The sequence below is a fragment of the Xyrauchen texanus genome, chromosome 18 (genome assembly GCF_025860055.1).
Source record: "Xyrauchen texanus isolate HMW12.3.18 chromosome 18, RBS_HiC_50CHRs, whole genome shotgun sequence".
Lineage (NCBI taxonomy): Eukaryota > Metazoa > Chordata > Actinopteri > Cypriniformes > Catostomidae > Xyrauchen > Xyrauchen texanus.
Window position 1 is genome coordinate 20,065,340 of NC_068293.1, and position 16,602 is coordinate 20,081,941.

The window sequence follows — 16,602 nt, forward strand, 5'->3', positions numbered from 1 at the left end:
TTATTTTATTTTTTATTTTATTCAATGAATCATAATACAAAAAAAAATTTTTTAGATCCAAAATGTGGCCATGCCTTCAGAGTGGAATGGATAATTTTTTCCATGTCACTTTGTAAATGTTATTTATTTCAGGTCAAAAGAGAAGAGAACTGTGGTGTTCTCTATAGTGACACTGACAACCATGGCAACTAGACATTGGACATCAGTAATAAGGACTAAAATTAGCATCAGTCCAGACTGCAGGTAAAATATCTTGAGGGGTGGAGGAAGTCCACCAAACAAAAGATAATCAGACAATGAGATCCAGCCTCTGAATCAGATCTCTGTGCGCATGTGCCACAGTTTAATTAACTGTCCATTAAGCCCAACAGCGCCCCCTTGTGCTGAACATATATTTTGAACGTATTGAGGAACAAGATGGGCAAATGCTATAAGAAAAAACAAAAGAAAAAAAAATAATATAAGCACTACTAAAATATGTGTTCTGAGAAATCCCACCTATGAATGTAGGGCACTTCAAAGGGAAAACAATCACGGCAGCCCACTGTAGGGTCGTTCCAAACAGAATCGCTCAAAAACGCACTCTGGTCCTTTAAACAAAAAGCTGTGACAACCCTTTTAATCTCTGTGGTTTATAAAAATCTTTCGTTATTATTTTTGTATATTTTAACAAATTTTTAACCCCTTGGCTTTCTTTAATTATATATTTTTTAAATAGAAACTAGTTATTACTTGTGTTTTTTGTTCAATCTGTTAGAGGAGTTGAATTAGACCTCTATGGTGTCATAATGGTGGACCTATGATGTTGCAATGCAGTATTTATGATGTCATAATGGTGGATTTGTATATGGGAGTGGAAAGAGAACAGAAATGGAGAGATACAAATTAAAAAATATCTAATTAGAGATTGGGGATGTCTAATCTAAACTTTCTAAAGATCGGGTTCTCATTACCTTGCCATATTTACTTATCAGTTATGTGGCAGTGGTAGATTTTATGTGATAATTAACAACTGATGCTTTCAATTAACTGTTTCAGCAGCATAAACGTCAGGGTCCTCTTTTTAAGTCCCATCTTTCAACAACCCACAGATATATAAACTACAGCTATTTTAATCTGAACAATAATGAGGCTCACGAGGCTCATGAGACTGGTACATCTGATTTACTCTCAGAGGATCATTATGAATCCCCAACAGATGTTTTCAGAGTGCATATATATTGGCATTACTTGTGAGCAAACTTCACCATAACAGCACACTCATTGAAAACTCAGCATCATGGAATATTATAAAGTACATTGGATGTTATGATAAAAAAATACACAAACTATTGTGCTGCAAAATAAATTATGAAATTTCTCTGTGACTATGATTGAAATTCAAGTTATGAACACTACAGAGGACAAACAAATGTGATGAATTCAGGCATTTAAATTTGAGAAATAAATAACATTAATGAGAAATGAGTGAAGTAATTCACAACCTGGAGGGATTTATTGCTTAGTAATTTTATTTACAATTATTGCCAAGTTGCTTCAGGTCCACATTCGTCTCTTTTTACTCCGCAGAGAACTTGCAGATACATAAAATAGATTCAACCACATATGAAAGGGTATATAACTCATGTCATGAGTGCTTCTTACTAGCCATGCCACTTTTAAATACATTTGTAATGGATTTCTCCTAAATCATCTTTCCCCTTTAAAACAAAAAAGGCACACAGATGAGGTGATATAACAGGATATTTTAGTCAGCAAAATCTTATAAAGCAAAGACAGCAGGAGAAACCTAGATAAGCAATGAAAATAAAATAGCAAATATCTATCATTTTAATATAAATACTTTTAGGATCACACAGATGTCAGTTAAGCCAACCAGAAATCATCAGAATCTTTCAATGATGAAAAAGACAGTGTTAGCATAGTTAATTTTCAGGTACATGCACATCCCTTTTGTACAAATAATTACTAATACTTTCAGATAAACAGAGCCTTTGGAATCGAAGAATAGAAGCTCACTGAATAATCAAGGCTGGCTAAACCACTCAATGTTCATCACTTCTCCAGCAAACCCTTAGTGTTTACAGGTCCTTTGTCTGTGATTGGTTCCTCCTCAATCTGCTGCAATACAGCAAGGTCACATGGTAGTGGGCTGCCCAGCTGAAGAAAGGCAAAATATATCATCATACAGAATTGAGATCACTAAATTAACAGCTTGTAATGCAGAGAGATCTTTGGCCTACTTTTGAGTCGCATATAGCAGGAGTTACAGTAAAGCTGTTGGTTTCGTATTCTGACTTCTGCTCCATATTCTGAGCCTCCCAAATCCGACTTGCAGTCAATGCACTGAAACATGACAAACACAGTAAGAATGACAGGATACTCTGTGTAATGCAGTATTGTGCGTTCACCTACATGAGAAGAGTGAAAGGGTGCCTGATAGACTTCTAGCTTGAGGTATGACAGTACCATTAGAGGAAAATTAAATTGTTGTAGTAAACACCAGCCAAAAGGACCAGAAATAACCAGACAACAAGATTAGGAGGAGGACAATGTGGTGTAAATGAGAGAATGTGTAGACACAAATGATTGGCATTTGGAGACTGAGGGGGCTGTGCGAAGCATGATTAAGCTCTAGATTAAGCTCTGAATGTACTGAGTAGAGCCACTGGAACAAATTCGGAGTACTACAGGGATGGGAATTTGTATTTTTTTTTGGCACAGATGCAATCAAAAGTACAATTGTATTACAAGAAAATCACATTCCATCTTGGCAGAAATATATTTGCGTAGTCCTGCCTTTAAATGGCAAAAGATGGTTTGCTCTCATTTGGGAGAAACAAATGATGTCACAGGGTGGTGCTGTCAGTGAAGTCATCCATGAAGCAGATAAAAGGTTAGTAGAATCTGCATTTAGATTCGTTGTTGCACACAAAATCTATTTAAAATAAAGATAAAACCAGGCAGAGGACAGTGGGTTAGTCTTTGATGAAGCCAGGCTGGACCTGACCTCCGAGTAGCTCTGAAGTCTCACCTTGAAACAACTCAAATGATAACAGAGTCCCAGGGACTCGATGATCATGGCCGCTCCCTTGCCCAGTTGTGTATTACAGAACGAACAGATTTTGCTGCCACTCACTGACCTAAATTACAAAAAACATGATCTGAGGGCCCAGTAACACAGCTCATCAGCCCATGGCTCAAGTGGAGAGCAAAAACAGAGATGATGTTTGACGCATGATGGCTACAGGATGGACGAATGTCATTGTACTTGCATCAACTGCGTTAACAGAACAAATTAAAAATTTCAGTAAGTGAGGAATACCTATTCTGAGGTGGAGCTTGAGGCTGTGGCTCTGGAGAAGTTGTTGAGGTGGGGGAGGATTGGGACCAGGACTGTCTCAGGAAGCTCATGGACTGAGATGCCTGCAGAGTGGCAGACCCTGGACGCCAACTATGGTAGGACGAGGAGCCAGAGAGGGCAGAGTGAGGTCGGCTGTAGTCTGGTATAGACGAGGTGCTGTCAGATGACCTCCAGGAAGAACGAGGCATATCAAGGTTGTCAAGAGACTCACCCCTGCAAGTGAAGTGAGTTTATCAATGTTACTGCTTAAAGGGGTCATGATGTTCACTTATAATATTAGTTAAGCTTTTTGCCCAAAAAACAGTCATATATTTGTAAAACATGATTTTTCACCCTCATTCTGACCATCTGTCAGAAACGCTTGGTTTTGGTGCTGCTTCTCTAAGACAATAAACGCCCACTGTTATGATTGGCTCTCTGCTCTTGACTGCACTGCTTACCACTACTGGGCGGGCTACAGAAGTGATAAGGTACAGTAGGTGTTGATGTGTTGTTGTGGAGGTGGTCAGATGCAAATGTCTACCACAGTGTGACATCACAATGTGGAGGAAGAGGAGAATGCGTTGTTTTGGCAGCTTGGTTTCAACAAATGCTCTTTTTGCAGTAAATAAGAAGTTTTGAGTTCTGAAACTTACAGTATGTTTTTATAGTAAAATTACCTCTTATATGTCAACAGATCAAGGAAAAATGCATTCCTCATGTCATTACCCCTTTGAAGCTCAAATGTATTATTAGCTACTTTTTCAATTAAGCTTAAGCATTATTAGCAAGTCTTTAGAAACCAGTTACATGGTTGATGCCTATTGATCAATTCATTTTCATGATTTTTCCATTTCATGATTGTTGAATAAAAATAAAAAAAATAAATATATAGATATTTCACTGACAAAGAGAAATGTCTTGCCGATGAAATATTTTAGGGCTGAGCATAACTATAACAAAAATATATTCACTATGGAAATTCCCATCTATTTTCCATGATTTCATAACATTTGATTAATTTTCATGTTTTCCCCAGGCCTGGAAATCACAATTTTCAAATTCCCTGATATTTCCAGGTGCTTCAAAACGGGTGCAAACATCCATACAGCTTATTTTAAATGCTGCTCACAGCACACTTATTCTGCCATTGTTTACATATGATTTTGAAATGTCTTCATATACTGACCTCCTGATTGTCAGGCTGAAAGTTTCTTTGTCAGTGTTGTTTGAAGTGCTCTGCTGACGAATCCAGCTGTTGTCTGTGTGCAAGGGAGTCTTCTTCTTCATTTCATGAAGGATCTGCTGCCTATCCACCTCAGACTGAGAGAGCGGCTCTTTCTTACCAACTTCACCCAGACCACCGCTTGCTGCTGGAGCTAACCAAAGAAAGTTTGAGGAACAAACATCATGATGTAATTTCACATCTAGAGCAACTGATTTCAGATCATCTTTCTTAGATTATAAATGTGTATATATAGAGTGACCCTAAAAAACTTAAACACTTCAAGCAGGTTTGTTTAGCTTGTTAATAAAATATACCCAAAAAACAGGTATTTTTTTACTTTTTGAGAATCAAACATTAGTGGAATATGTCCATAGTTCATATAAAAATCACCTTGAAACCAGTTGCTTAAAAGTCTTTGCAAAATGGCTCAAAGTTAGGAACATGAAGTTCTAGGTTTATTTAGTTGCAAATGCCAATTGCATTGATATTTTGTATCTAATGTAATGACATTCAATAATGATATTCATACATATATGCAGAACATGAGATTATTTTAATCAAATGCAAACTGATCACACAAAAATGACAGGCCCGATTGTATATGATTTTGCATGATATTGCATTGATCAAATTTGAGTAAATTCAGGTCAAGCTGATTGGTTGGGCTGATTGATTGACATGGTTTCAAGAGGCCCACTTGTGGCCCACCTCTATCCGGGTCTCTGTATTTCATGGCATTGAGGATGCTCCTCCTCTCGAGCTCTAGCTCACTTGCAGCCAGCTGCCTCTGAATCTGAGGATTTTTCTTTCGCCTCATTTCCTCCTCCAACAGCCATCCAGCCAAACCCCTGTGCCTGCCATACACACCTGCACAAAGCCGCACACTCTACAGCACTGTACTATGTGTCATCTAACTCCAATACACCTTTGAAATGTGTAAGTGCTGGCACATAGACAATATGCTCTTGAGAAATCTGACACGATCCCTAACATAGTGATCTCAGTGGTTCTTTATTGGTCAATGAACATAGACACACAAAATGGTTAGATAAATAGATAAAAGCTGCAATGACCTTTAATATCTGGTTTTGTAACCTCATCAAGCTCTGGAGTGGATTTGGATATGGCCCTGCAAAATAAACCAAAAGAGATCATACAATTACACAGACAAATATACAGAAAAAAGATCTTATCAATTTGTTTTGCAGAAATAACTCTTGGATGGGTGCATCAAGGGTGTAGGTTGGGGGGTTACAGTGTGAATAATTTACATGCTTCCATTGTATAAATATTGCTTATTTTGATTATTGGGGGAATATATGCCCCTGGGGTGCATAGCCTGAGAGAATTGCATTCTATTGATATACAGGTGAAACTCGAAAAATTAGAATATCGTGCAAAAGTTCATTAATTTCAGTAATTCAACTTAAAAGGTGAAACTAATATATTATATAGACTCATTACAAGCAAAGTAAGATATTTCAAGCCTTTATTTGATATAATTTTTATGATTATGGCTTACAGCTTATGAAAACCCCAAATTCAGAATCTCAGAAAATTAGAATATTACATGAAATCAATAAAAAAAAAGGATTTTAAATACAGAAATGTCGGCCCTCTGAAAAGTATAATCATGCATATGTACTCAGTACTTGGTTTGGGCCCCTTTTGCATTAATTACTGCCTCAATGCGGCGTGGCATGGATGCTATCAGCCTGTGGCACTGCTGAGGTGTTATGGAAGACCAAGATGCTTCAATAGCGCCCTTCAGCTCTTCTGCATTGTTTGGTCTCATGTCTCTCATCTTTCTCTTGGCAATGCCCCATAGATTCTCTATGGGGTTCAGGTCAGGCGAGTTTGCTGGCCAATCAAGCACAGTAATACCATGGTCATTGAACCAGGTTTTGGTACTTTTGGCAGTGTGGGCAGGTGCCAAGTCCTGCTGGAAAATGAAGTCAGCATCTCCATAAAGCTTGTCTGCTGAAGGAAGCATGAAGTGCTCTAAAATGTCCCGGTAGACGGCTGCGTTGACTCTGGACTTAATAAAGCACAGTGGACCAACACCAGCCGATGACATGGCTCCTCAAACCAACACAGACTGTGGAAACTTCACACTGGACTTCAAGCATCTTGGATTGTGTGCCTCTCCATTCTTCCTCCAGACTCTGGGACCTTGGTTTCCAAATGAGATGCAAAATTTGCTCTCATCAGAAAAGAGGACTTTGGACCACTGAGCAACAGACCAGTTCTTTTTTTCTTTAGCCCAGGTAAGACGCTTCTGACGTTGTTTGTTGTTCAGGAGCGGCTTGACAAGAGGAATACGACATTTGAAGCCTCAGTCCACTCCTTGTGAAGCTCCCCACACATTTGAATGGCCTTTTCCTGACAATCCTGTCCAGGCTACGGTCATCCCTGCTGCTTGTGCACCTTTTTCTTCCACACTTTTCCCTTCCACTTAACTTTCTATTAATGTGCTTTGATACAGCACTTTGAGAACATCCAACTTCTTTTGCAATTACCTTTTGAGGCTTTCCCTCCTTGTGGAGGGTGTCAATGATGGTTTTCTACACAACTGTCAGGTCAGCAGTCTTCCCCATGATTGTGAATTCAACTGAACCAGACTGAGAGACCATTTAAAGGCTCAGGAACCCTTTGCAGGTGTTTGGTATTAGCTGATTAGAGTGTGACACTTTGAGCCTACAATACTGAACCTTTTCACAATATTCTAATTTTCTGAGATTCTGAATTTGGGGTTTTCATAAGCTGTAAGCCATAATCATAAAAATTATATCAAATAAAGGCTTGAAATATATTACTTTGCTTGTAATGAGTCTATATAATATATTAGTTTCACCTTTTAAGTTGAATTACTGAAATTAATGAACTTTTGCACAATATTCTAAAATTTTAGAGTTTCACCTGTACAACCTTAAATGCAAGTGCAAACAGTCCTATTTACCTGTGTGTGTAGGATAAGTCATGGTAAACACTGGTATGGCCATAGGCATCCACCTTACTGTGCCCACACAGCAGGATCAGCACAGGCAGGCAGATGTTCATAGCAGACATTTATTATAGAAAGACATTAATAGAAAACAAATTAGCGCTATGATTAATGCATTGGTACAAACACAAGCAAACAAGCATGTTAATTGAATTAGGTTACTTTGGCATTTAAAGCAGGACTAATATTTATGAAGCATGCTATGAAAAGCAAAAGTGACAAACATGCTTGTAAAAATTCATTTTAATCTGACACAGAACTGAAATATGGGACATTTAATGCAAATATCATACGAGGAAGAATGCTGAAATTTAGTACAACAGCATGATTGAGTGATAGTACTTTTATACAATGGTTCTGTAAACAAGAAGTTATTATCGACTTATATTTTAGACACAATATGACCAGTTATTCTGTTTTTGTTTCTTGATTATCAAACATTAATAGTTCTATATGAAGCCTATGTTGCGTCTCACAGAGCAACACCCAGACAAATAATATCAACACACTTGGAACACCGTTTGTCCAATCAGATTACAGGACTGGAACTAACTGTTGTATCCACCTTTTTTCTGAACATGGAAGTGTTCCACGATTCATAGTGAATGCCTGTTTTAGTTTTCCGGTCTCCAGTGTTTTCACATTGCATTGGTGTATGTTAAAAGTGGATAATGTGATGTTTATCATGTTACATTTGTAAAGAAAAAGCATATAGCTCCATAGTGCTGATACTGAAGTCTCTATGAGCATCTTTAGACAGTGCCACGAAAAGCTACGAAACGAGGTTAGTTATGTTGATCTACTGTGAGATATGACAGCCAACAACTGCACAAGTTGAGCCTGAACTAATTTTTACTCCAACTAAAATAGATGTTGCTTTCTGTCTGGAGCACTTGAATTGGTAAAAAAAAAAAGGTGTTATTTGGAAGTATTGGTATTGTAGCCTGAAACCAGAAAACAGTCCAGTGGCAATTTGAAAAATCATGTTGCCATCCAGTGTTTATTCAGAAAAACTGTGGATAAAATAAATAAAATAAGGTAATGACAGATGCAATGTTGAAACTCACTCTCTCTCCTCCTGAAGCCTCTTCTGCTCTTCCAGTCGCTTCCTCTCCTCCTCATCTGTTCTTCTCCTCTCGTTTTCCTGACGGAGGCACTCTTCCTCTTCTCTCTTCTTCCTCTCTTTCTCAAGGTGTTCTTGTTCCTGTCTTTTTCGCCTCTCTTTCTCTAAATGCTGCATTTCATCCTGTCTTTTCTTCCTCTCTTCCTCTTGCTGGGCTAATCTGGAGGTCTCAAGTTCTTCCCAAGGAGGAGTAGACTGTCTGTAGGGTCTGTGTCTGTCCAGAGACCTGAACTCCTGTTGAATAGGCATTGTATGAAATATGTTTTTTTTAATTTTGTTTTAATATATACGGCACGTATTTCAGAATTACGAAGAATATTTTCATTTGAGCCCTGTATAATAGTTACTAAGGCATCCTTACCTCAGTGACCTGGATTCAACAATTATAATGTTGTATAATAGAATAATATAAATATATAATTATAATTTTACAGTGTAATGTTATGCATACATCCTCATGGTTTCTAGAGCTCTCCTTCAAAATGTCCTGCTGGGCCTTTCTCCACTCCTCATCAAGTTTTTCTTGGTCCTTCTTGTACTTCTCCTGCAGGTCAGAAAAAAAGAAGAGAGAGTGAGAGAGAGCGAAAGAGAGAGAGTGAGAGAGAGAGAGAGAGAGCAATGGTTGTAACTATAATCATTTTCTAAGGCAAAGTTATAGTGTAACTTCGCCATTTAATTATAAAATGTGATGAATATGTTTCTCCATCATAGCAGTCATAGAGATTTCAACATTACAAACATCCATCACCATAAAAAATTTGCTGGACAAGTAATACATTTTTAACATGCACTTAAACAAAGAATAAGAATGCCTTTTTTAAATAAAGATACAGTATCTATGTTATGTTTCCTGTTGTCTTTTGTTTTTCGTACTGTCACTGTGAAGTTTAGTTTAATTCCTGTTTTGGTTTTGTAGTCTTTTTGTAGTTTCTTTTATTCTGTCATGTTCACTGTTGTCTTGTGTTTTATGTTTCTCTATTCACATTCTTGTCATGTTTCCTTGTCTGCTCCGTGTTTTCCTTTTCACCCGTCACCGTTCACGCTCCATGTCACGTTTTCTTTGTTGTCCGCCCCGTGTTTCACTGTCCTGGTCTAAAACTACATTTCCCACAATTCCCGGCCTCCCTCACTGCCTGCACTCATCATTGTTTCCACCTGTGTCTCGTTCTGTCTCCACTTTGTCTGTGTATTTAAACCCTGTTTCTTTGTTTAGTCTCTGTCGATTGTCGTTCGTTTCTTCCCACCAGAATCCACCATGTTTCCTAGCCTGGTCCGTGGTCCCTACCCGAGTTCTTAGTTTTGTTTGTGTTTTGTTTCAGCGTGTTTAATCTGTTTCATTGTGTTTTAAGTTTCCAGTTTTCCCATCGTGGACTTTCCTTTGTGTTTACCTTTTATTTCTTATGTGTTAAAGTCATTAAAAAAAAACGCATTTGGTTCCGCACCTCTCGTCTGTCTTGTCCTGTTTCCTCACGCTTCATAACAATCTACATGATGTATGCCTAGCCTTGATTTTAGGAAATGCAACAATAAATCTCTGAGGTCGCATTCCTTGGTTGGATGAATATAAAAATATCTTCCCTAAAAACTAGACACTCTAGCTTAAATTAATAAAGTTTATATTTAACTCTATAAAGCCAAATGCATCAGCATGTAGAATATTCACCTGAAGCAAACGCTCCTGTTCTTTCTGCCATTTCTCTTGTCGTCTGTGCTCTTCCTCTGGGTCCCAGGACCAGCGGGTTGAGGTTGCAGATATGGAGGGCATGGGCAGCTACAAACAGATAGAACATATTAAATCATCATAATAACACCAGAGAACAGCCACTGGACAAACAAAATATGCTATAGATTATTTGAAAGATCATGGGATCTTGATCATATTGTCTTGACACTGAACTGGGTTTTTTGTTCAAGGCAATACTATGAACTGAACTACAAAATCAGTCTTCTTAGTCTCATTTTACATGTGCAAATACCAGCTCAATCCAAAATATCTACGACACGTGTGAAAGTTACTGTGTTAGGAGCAACTCAACTTACATCTGATATTGCTGTATCAGAGCCACCTGTAAAAAAAGAAAAAAGGAAAATGTTATGATTTTACTTAGATGCATTTGAAACCATGTTTATTTACAATGAAACCCTTTGGATTATCAGAGCCTGAACAGCATTTTATCTGACTATCCGGTAACATCAAATATGAAACATATAACCCAACAGTATCACAAATAAATGTTAAGTCAGTGATGCATGCAATGACTTGGATAATTAAACACAAGCAAACACTTAAACTTAAATAATACACAAACAAATCAATTTAACAATGCTAAAACAAATCCCAAAGATAATTAACTTTCACCAGTACACAAATGCAATGCAATGTCACATGCTAAAGCGCTGGCTATTAGTAAAACCAAACCCCACAGTCCATGCCCAGCACAACATGCACTTTTCACATTCAGAACACAATACCAACACACTCCACACTGGTATTGATTAATTTCCCTGACCTGCTCCTATATTCAAGGAAGCACAACAAGATTGAGTGTGAGATCAGAAGGTAAAACAGCCTCATATTCCTGTCTATGTCTGCAATGTTTAATTGATACATGTAGGGGAAATCATTACATAACATTGTAGTTCCCTATTTTTTATGTAAGAGTGCTTTGCATGTTGTTATGGTTCCACAGAGCATGTAATAAAAAATTATGCTCAAATCATCTGGACTCTTTAAGGGGCGTTCACACTGACAAATCCACCAGAAGTTAATTGTTTTCACTTATTGCAACATGATTTTGACAATGACCATTGGTGATACGTCAAAGTTGAGCAGAGTTTAACTTAATAGATGTATAGACATAAATTATGCATTGCAGTGACTACCAACAGAAGTGTTGAAAGTGGAGCTCATGTAATAAGGGCCCCATTATGAAGCAAAGAATTCTTGTTGCATCCTAAAGGGATGTATCCTGCTTACCCTATGCATCTTACCATTACGCAACTAAATTGTCATGATTTATTGATTTCAGTTAAAATAATTTTATTACGTGTAAAGAAAGAGACCATGGCCAATGGTCAAATAAAGTTTAGTGGTCACTTTACGAAAACATGGCGCAATTAGTGCGAATTAGTATCAAATGCTGCAGAGAGACATGAAATTAATATTGCATACTGTAGTTGACTAGGAACGCCTAGTAGCAACCACCAGCTAACTTGGTGACCTTCAGTGATTGAATCGCTGTCAGTGTGAACACACTTTTAATTGGCTGCACAGCACAATAATAGAGAGAACTATTTCCTCATTCATTTGCTGTACTATTTAAAGTATTCAGGGCTACTGTAGACAGCATGCTAGCGCTCGAGAAGGAGGTGGACAATGCACACTCAACCCCCCTTTACCACAGAGGTAGACCAGAGAACTGACTGTGAGCCCTGCAGAGCCTGAGGGAAGAGCACAGAGGTTATGAGGGGCTTCAGCTAAAGGGATGAAGAGGATGGCAGGATGAAGAGCTAGCTGTACCCATCCCCAGAAACACAAAGCCTGAATGAACCAGAACTGAAGTGATGCCGTTCTATATATTATGTTACCTTGTTCAAAAAACTCTGATCTCCTTTTTAAGTTTTTCAAAGAAATGGATTCAGATTCTACATGGGGAAAAAAAGGTTAGAAGAAGGTGAAATTGTAAAAATGGAACAATTGCAGATAACCTGAGTTCCCACTCTTTTCAAGGCACAATTTTCCAGGACACATTATGTGCCCAACAGGTGTAGTATTTAGGTACACAAAAACACACAAGGTCATGATGCATATTGTGGTTACTGGATGGTTATTATTTTCTGAATTCCATATTTGACAGATTAATTAAATTCTATTATCAAAATTATGTCTAATTAAATTAAATGATAAAATATTTTAATAAATGACATTTTTAAACATAACAGTATTATTTTTATCAAATGAAGTGATTTATACAAAAGCGTAAAGCACAATCAAAACAGCACAAGATATATTTTTGTCAAATGAAATGCTGCACAACAGAACATCACAGATGTGAAGTATTGCTTTAAACCATTGCTATTATAATTATTATTATTAATAACAGTAAATATTACATTATGGTAAAGTTTTATTTAAGCTCTTATAATAAGTTTTGAATGTTGTTTTTCACCTCTGGACAAGCGGTTTGCAACATTGCCCAGTTTGATTATTAACTGTGATTTAATATATATATATATATATATATATATATATATATATATATATATATATATATATATATATAATCATAATGGATGACTTGGACCAAATAATTAAGAAAAGCAGCCACTAAGTGCCCAGAACTCCTTCAATGCTGTTTAAAAAGCAGTAATATAGATAGTAATATCTCCAAGAGTACATTTCTGCAAAATCTAGGCAAAACTATGTTAGTATTAGTTTTGATTTATTTTTTATTTTTTTTAGTCACAACATAATTGCCATATTATCTGTATGTGGTATGCATTTCAGAGTGCTCTGCTACCTGTCATCTACTACACACACACACACAGCATGAGGAGTGGTCAGTGAATAAGCGGACTTCTTCACATATTAAATTTGAAGGACGCTGCACATGCGGACTACATATTTAATTCATTAAATCGCAGCATTCTGTGGTTTAATAATCACACTAGAAAATATGTTTTAGACCGAAATCCGTAAAATTCTGTTACATTCCATATTTTATACACTGAAAACCCTAATAAGTTAACTCTATTCAACTCAACCCAAAATTAATGAGTAATGGCATCTACAAAACTTGTGTAATTACAAATAATTGGTGTTCATATAGAATTAACTTAACTATTTAGGTTAAGGCAACAAGATGCAAGTAGGCTTAACTCAGATTTGCTATTTAAATGTAGTTGTTTCAATTTGAATTGAATGGACCTACAATAACACAAAAGGTCATACAATAACACAGCTTAAAAAAAATTAAGATTATAAATCTATAGGTGAATCATTAAATGTATTTCTCCACAGAAATGCATAGACACCTGTATTTCAGTTGGAGTACTGAGATATTGTGTGAACAGGGTTCAACTTGACCGAAGCGATGTCATCACATGAAACAACTTTTTGCAACAAACATAGTTCCCCTTCTGTCGCTCTCTCCACGTTGTGTCAGAGAAGCGACACTAGGGGTCTCTCTTGAGCGCCGATATCCACCTCTGATCTATGAAAAAAGGCCAATGAGAGTTGGCAGCCGGTATTTGCATGTCCCGCCCCCGGACATACGGGTATTTAAGCGGCGCAAATACGGGAGTTCATTCAGAAAATTTCTTCGGAGCCGATGGTCGTGTCTGCAGTTGCTGCGTGTTACACACCGAGTTCCTGACATGCCTCTGCTGCATGCTGTTGGATTCTACGGCGCACAACAGCGGCTTTCTCCTGTTTGCATGGCTGTGCATTCCTGCCCCTGGGCGCATCAACAGTTGCAGATTAAAAACTCTCAAGAGTTTTTTTCATAAAAGATTAATTTTATTTAAAAGAGTAATTTCCTCTAAAAGAGCAAAACACAGCGGCGTTGAACGTCCTTTTAAGGACGCGTCTTTATAAAGATGCCTTTCCGCCCCTGTGTTGTTCCTGGATGCGGTAGAGTGCTCTCCACTTCAGACGGCCACAGGCGTTGTCTCGTGTGTCTGGGTAGCGATCACACCGAGGCTGCGTTTGTGGATGGTTCATGTTCTCACTGCGAGAACATGACCATGACAACGTTGCGGTCCACTCCAGCCGCCCCCCCACGTTGCTCCTTCTTCCCACGGGATTGAGGACGATGCGGTTGGCGATGGAGGCGATTTGGGGATGGCAGCGGTTGCAGCTCCGCCAGGTACGCCCCCTCGGATCACCCGCACCCCGGCACGCTCGTTGACTCCCGTCCATCCCCGAGGTGACGGCGACTCGCCTTACAGCCAGTCCGCCTACCCTCTCGAGCCGCTAGATTCAGCTGAACTCAGGGCCCCTCTCTCAAGACTGCCCTGCTGATCGCGCTCGCCTCCAAAGTGGAGCAACTCGCCAACCCAAGCCACTACGGGTACCCAAAGCTACCCTGTACTGCAATAGCTGCTCCACAGGTAAGGCCTCCTGCTCGGACTCCCCCTGTGTGTAATTCCACGGTACTGTCCCCTCACGAGCTGACTCCCGTGTCTCCCTTAGGCAGTTACAGCTGCCTTGGTTGCCGTGCTGTATGCTTCCCCCCTCTACGAGGCTGGATCTACCACCGCACCAACTTTTCCACATAGGTCCTGTTAGGCCATGTGATGCACGTGCCACTCTTTGCCTCCCCTGCTGGGTAGGTGTGGCCTCCGCAGGGTCTTCTCCCCCTGAAAGAAGGGCTAAGACCCCCTTCCCTCAATGCGTGTAAGGGCCCCGGTCGTAGTTGCTCTATGCGAGAAACATAGAGAGAAAAGAGGCCCAGCCAGGCTGGCCTGTTCCCAGGTTGGCGGCCATCACCTTGTTCCCCCCTCCAGGGCAACGATAAGGACTCTGATAAGGGTACATGCAGTCTGATACAGTTGGTCGTCCTGCACGTAAGAATACCTGCTCGCTCCTGTATCAGCAGTTCACGTACACGGCTCAGCGCATGGCACTTTTATAAGTGGACCCCTAGTGTCGCTTCTCTGACACAACGTGGAGAGCGACAGAAGGGGAACGTCTAGTTACGTATGTAACCTCCGTTCCCCGATGGAGGGAACGAGACGTTGTGTCTTCCCCGCCACGTTGCTGAGCCGAGCCACTGTTGTGGCCGGACCATTTCCGGCTCCTCAGAAAAATCCAGAATGAACTCCCGTAGTTGCGCCGCTTAAATACCCGTATGTCCGGGGGCGGGACATGCAAATACCGGCTGCCAACTCTCATTGGCCTTTTTTCATAGATCAGAGGGGGATATCGGCGCTCAAGAGAGACCCCTAGTGTCGCTTCTCTGACACAACGTCTCGTTCCCTCCATCGGGGAACAGAGGTTACATACGTAACCTAGACGATAATACTACAAAGCATAAACATCTATGAATTCTTAATAACAACTATTAAAATGTCCTCATATGTTCCCTTTGACAGAGGAACAATAATTAATAAGCACTAGGCATTGTGGGTATTCCCCATAGCCTCAATTTTATCCTCAAAAATTTGAGTTATAAACACTTAAAATTTCAAGTCTATGGATTTCTAAAAAAAAAAAAAAGTTCAAGGAACTTAAATCTGAGTTATGAGTCCAAAACATGACATTTCTAGTCATGTTTAATAAAGACACTTTTTTTCAAGTAATAACAACATTAGGGTTTCCAGTCTAGGTAATGCCATTTTTATGACAGGATTCTGTGATTCAGTCCATGATTTTTCACATCGTGGAAATAATAGGGCCTACACGTGTCAACCATGGTATAAGTGGACTCTGGTCATTGAATTGTTAAAAATGTATTCACATTCCAAGGTGTAAAGGCTGTATCACCACACAACAACATCAGGGTGAGAATTCATTTAAAAAAAAATATTGCAGTCTGAATATCATCCTTAAAATTCTGATATTTTTGTAGTTAACACTCCAGCAATGTTGAAACGAAAAAAGAATAATTTACACTATCAATACAAAAACAATTTCCTTGGAGCAAAGCAGAGATAACAGCAGATAAGTATGTGAAAGGGCTACGTCCATGACAATCAACCGTTGTTGTTGTTTCACAATGTATTGCTGCCGGCATTGACAAAACTATAAAAAATTCGGTATTTGACACCTATTCCGAGTCACTATCTTTACCATGTTTTTACCATGACTGGAAAACTGCATTGCAATATTTCAGGTTTTCCTGGACGAGTGGGAATGCTGATTTAATAAAACGGGCATACAATCATAGGGCAGACTAGAAAAA

At 38.9% G+C, this 16,602-nt stretch overlaps 1 protein-coding gene across 1 annotated transcript in view; it reads right to left on the minus strand.

Annotated features, from left to right (window-relative positions):
- Positions 1–1,474: 1,474 nt before the first annotated feature.
- LOC127658781 (LIM domain only protein 7-like) overlaps positions 1,475–16,602 on the minus strand; it is an 84,184-nt gene continuing 69,056 nt past the window's right edge. The window contains 14 exon segments of the mRNA XM_052148286.1: positions 1,475–2,160; positions 2,244–2,346; positions 3,035–3,143; positions 3,326–3,577; positions 4,533–4,722; positions 5,280–5,438; positions 5,645–5,700; positions 7,531–7,587; positions 8,643–8,932; positions 9,150–9,242; positions 10,362–10,469; positions 10,739–10,764; positions 12,098–12,139; positions 12,287–12,343. Of these exon segments, the coding sequence (XP_052004246.1) occupies positions 2,138–2,160; positions 2,244–2,346; positions 3,035–3,143; positions 3,326–3,577; positions 4,533–4,722; positions 5,280–5,438; positions 5,645–5,700; positions 7,531–7,587; positions 8,643–8,932; positions 9,150–9,242; positions 10,362–10,469; positions 10,739–10,764; positions 12,098–12,139; positions 12,287–12,343 (1,565 nt within the window). The 3' untranslated portion in view covers positions 1,475–2,137.